Source organism: Bombina bombina, chromosome 9 (genome assembly GCF_027579735.1).
Source record: "Bombina bombina isolate aBomBom1 chromosome 9, aBomBom1.pri, whole genome shotgun sequence".
Lineage (NCBI taxonomy): Eukaryota > Metazoa > Chordata > Amphibia > Anura > Bombinatoridae > Bombina > Bombina bombina.
In genome coordinates, this window is record NC_069507.1 from 259756151 (window position 1) to 259759709 (window position 3559).

The following is a 3559-nucleotide window of genomic DNA, read 5'->3' on the forward strand; positions in this document are numbered from 1 at the left end:
TGATAAATTAATCCAGGTATTTATCTGATAAGAAGTTAAATGTGTAAATTAAAATAATCAGATATGTCAATGTCTTTAGCAGAACAATCTGTACTGATGTTCTGACAACTGAGTTGATGTAGACTGACCAATATATTATATCTAATTATATTAACTCTTTGTAACCAATACATAAATAAATATATTCATGCCTTTTTACTTTCAGATTAGTGGGATATGATATGTGTTGTGTATGAAATTTAAGTTATAAATTGAAAATGTATAATTTATTTTATGTATCTAAAACTTTTCTTTTGAAACACTAAAACCACTTTGTATTTAAAATATTTAAAAATGTCAAGTATTTTATGAGGGATTGTTGAATGTTATTGAAAATTCATTACAAATTACATATGCTAACCATTTGTCTGTACTAAATAAATATTGAATGAATAAATTGAGTTTACCTGTATTGATGTATTGATTGTATGTCACACATTAAATACATCATACTTTAATTTTTATATTTTTGAATTGTTATTTTATAATTAAAACACTTATTCAGCATTAATTTTAATAGACATATTGTAAATAGCATTGATATACTAACCTATATTCACTAATGATACAAACTATTTGTTAATCAGAAATAAATATGTATAGCATTATTTATGGCACTTTCTCTCAAACATTCAAAATATTTTTCTTAATAAATGAATTAGGAAACTATGTTTAACCCTTTCGTGACAGGGTTAAAGTGCCTACATCGGAACAACTGTTCCGATGTAGACAAATTGAAACTACGCGATCGTGCATACGATCGCGAGATTTCAATTATTGGATCGCATCTTGGGGGCGTCTCTACAATCCTAGGAACGCCCTCCAGCACAGAAGGCTTCAGGACAGCCGTTAGTTATGACGTTCTATTCCGTCATAACGGCTTTAAAGCCCAGTCTAATTATGACGGAATAGAAAGGCATAACGGCTTTAAAAGGTTAATATTGTTCTGTATAATTTGATAACAATATCATACTGTGATTACATTCCATGCTGGCACCTATTTTAAAACCATCCCTTAGTTAGAAAGCATCCTTTAGTAACCCCTATAAAAATATCTATTTAAATGTCTTACTCTACAGCTGCATTTGATGATGATGATAAGATCGTAGGAGGTTACACCTGCGGCAAGAACGCTCTCCCGTATCAGGTATCTCTGAACTCCGGTTACCATTTCTGTGGTGGGTCCCTGATTAACAGCCAGTGGGTTGTGTCTGCTGCTCACTGCTACCAAAAGTAAGTTACATGAATTGTTTTCGTTATGTTATAAGTTATATTGTTTGTTTTTTGTGTACTTTTCAAAGGTATTTTAATTTCTTTATTTAATTCTAAAGAGTTAACTTTAGTTCATTAGGCTTTACAACTTTTCTCATGACTGGATGCCTTAAATATGCCTTTTATATTGCTTTTATAAAATGCATTTTTATTTAAGACTGTGTTATACATTCCTTTCTGATTTTCCATCTCATTACACCTGCAGGAGCATCCAGGTCAGACTGGGAGAGCACAACATCGTTACCAGTGAGGGCACAGAGCAGTTCATCAACTCTGCCAAGGTCATCAGACATGCCAGCTACAACTCCAGGACCCTGGACAATGACATCATGCTCATCAAGCTCGCCTCTGCCGCCACCCTGAACTCCTATGTGAAGGCTGTAGCTTTGCCCTCTGGATGTGCCGCGGCTGGCACCAGCTGTCTGATCTCTGGCTGGGGAAACACACTCAGCAGTGGCAGTGAGTAACTATTACTAAATACACAGTTTACAATGTTTTATGAAAATATCAGTAGATGCAAACAGACATGAACTATTTGATGTTTTTAAAAGAGTCTTTCCCATATTAAGTATTTCTAACAGACTTATTGATCAAAATAAAATATACAAGAAAAAATTATTTTCAAAAAAAAATTTCAGTTTTTATTAATCATAATTAGTAATAAAATAATTATATAAATGTCTGTTTCATTTGTAGCCAACTACCCAGATCTCCTGCAGTGCGTGAGCGCCCCCATCCTGACTACTGCCCAGTGTACCGGTGCCTACCCAGGAGAGATCACCAACAACATGATCTGCGTTGGATATCTGGAAGGTGGCAAGGATTCCTGCCAGGTAACATCGCCTGTCCTCATAGATGGAGCTTTTTTACAGTGCATTATTATTGCATTTTTTTTCTTCTGCAAATGCTAATATTTTATTTCCATATTTATTTTATGTTTGACATTTGTTTTAGATACAGTCTATAAAACACATTTTATTTTAGACTTGACATATATGTGTACACTTTCCTTTAGATGCTCACAACTAATATGATTAAGAGTTGGATTCTCTGTTATAATAATCTTCCTTCTTTCAGGGTGACTCCGGTGGACCTGTGGTGTGTAACGGACAGCTGCAGGGTATTGTCTCATGGGGCTATGGCTGTGCTCTCAAGAACTATCCTGGTGTCTACACCAAGGTCTGCAACTACGTCTCCTGGATCCAGAACACCATCGCTGCCAACTAAATCTTTTGCATTACGAGATATATCCTGACTGGGTTTAATTTAACATAAGATGATCTTTCTCATGGATATTTTAAATAAATAGGTTATTTATTTTACATGTCTTATGAATTGAGTCTTGTGTATATATAAGTATAATTTTGCAAATATTTTAGGACTTTAAAGGGAAGCTTTACACTTAAAAAGGGGCAAAATGATCCAATGCATTATTAAGAGAGATAATAATAATAATAATAATAATAATAATAATAATCAGGGAAAGCCAAGGCAAAGGGTAAAGTATTAAAATGCAGCGTGAATTAGCAACAGAAAGTTAAAGGGACACTGAACCCAATTTTTTTTATTTTGTGATTCAGATAGAGCATGCAATTTTAAGCAACTTTCTAGTTTACTCCTATTATCAATGTTTCTTCGTTCTCTTGCTATCTTTATTTGAAAAAGAAGCCAGCTAAGGGTTTTTTTTTTGGTTCAGCACTCTGGACAGCACTTTTTATTGGTGGTTGAATATATCCACCAATCAGCAAGGACAACCCATGTTGTTCACCAAAAATGGGCCGGCATCTAAACTTACATACTTGCATTTCAAATAAAGATACCAAGAGAATGAAGAAAATTTGATAATAGGAGTAAATTAGAAAGTTGCTTAAAGTTTCATGCTCTATCTGAATCACAATGAAAAAAAATTGGGTTCAGTGTCCCTTTAAATTGAAACACAAATGTTTGTGTTTAAATGTGAAAAGTTGTAAAATTGATGAAGGTTTAGGATGTGCACTGAACATCTATTTTTGTACGTCACTGAAACTTTGGGTTGAATTCAGGAGTACACTTGCACCTGATACCTAATGAAGATGCCCTGGTTTCTCACACATATTGTAAATACATATGTAGGAATGACCAGCTTCTAATTAAGATGAAATCCTAATTTATAAATGTAAAGCCTTCTGAAAAAAGGGTCACTATTTGACTATATGCAAGTATTCACAAAGCATTAAATATGGGGAAGTTCCAACTTTATTTACTAAAG

At 33.7% G+C, this 3559-nt stretch overlaps 1 protein-coding gene across 1 annotated transcript; it reads left to right on the forward strand.

Moving 5' to 3' along the window:
• The first annotated feature begins 1102 nt into the window (after positions 1-1102).
• Positions 1103-2538, forward strand: LOC128639682 (trypsin-like). The gene is made up of 4 exons (XM_053691805.1): positions 1103-1272; positions 1517-1770; positions 2008-2144; positions 2389-2538. The coding sequence occupies exons 1-4, from the start codon at positions 1103-1105 to the stop codon at positions 2536-2538; spliced, it is 711 nt and encodes a 236-aa protein (XP_053547780.1).
• Positions 2539-3559: the final 1021 nt, after the last annotated feature.

Bases quoted from the DNA above. Each gene is read 5' to 3' on its own strand.
- LOC128639682 (XM_053691805.1), top strand. From the start codon at position 1,103: ATGTCTTACTCTACAGCTGCATTTGATGATGATGATAAGATCGTAGGA. The intron at 1,273-1,516 runs GTAAGTTACATG...TTACACCTGCAG, and splicing joins GCTGCTCACTGCTACCAAAA to GAGCATCCAGGTCAGACTGG. The intron at 1,771-2,007 runs GTGAGTAACTAT...TTTCATTTGTAG, and splicing joins AAACACACTCAGCAGTGGCA to CCAACTACCCAGATCTCCTG.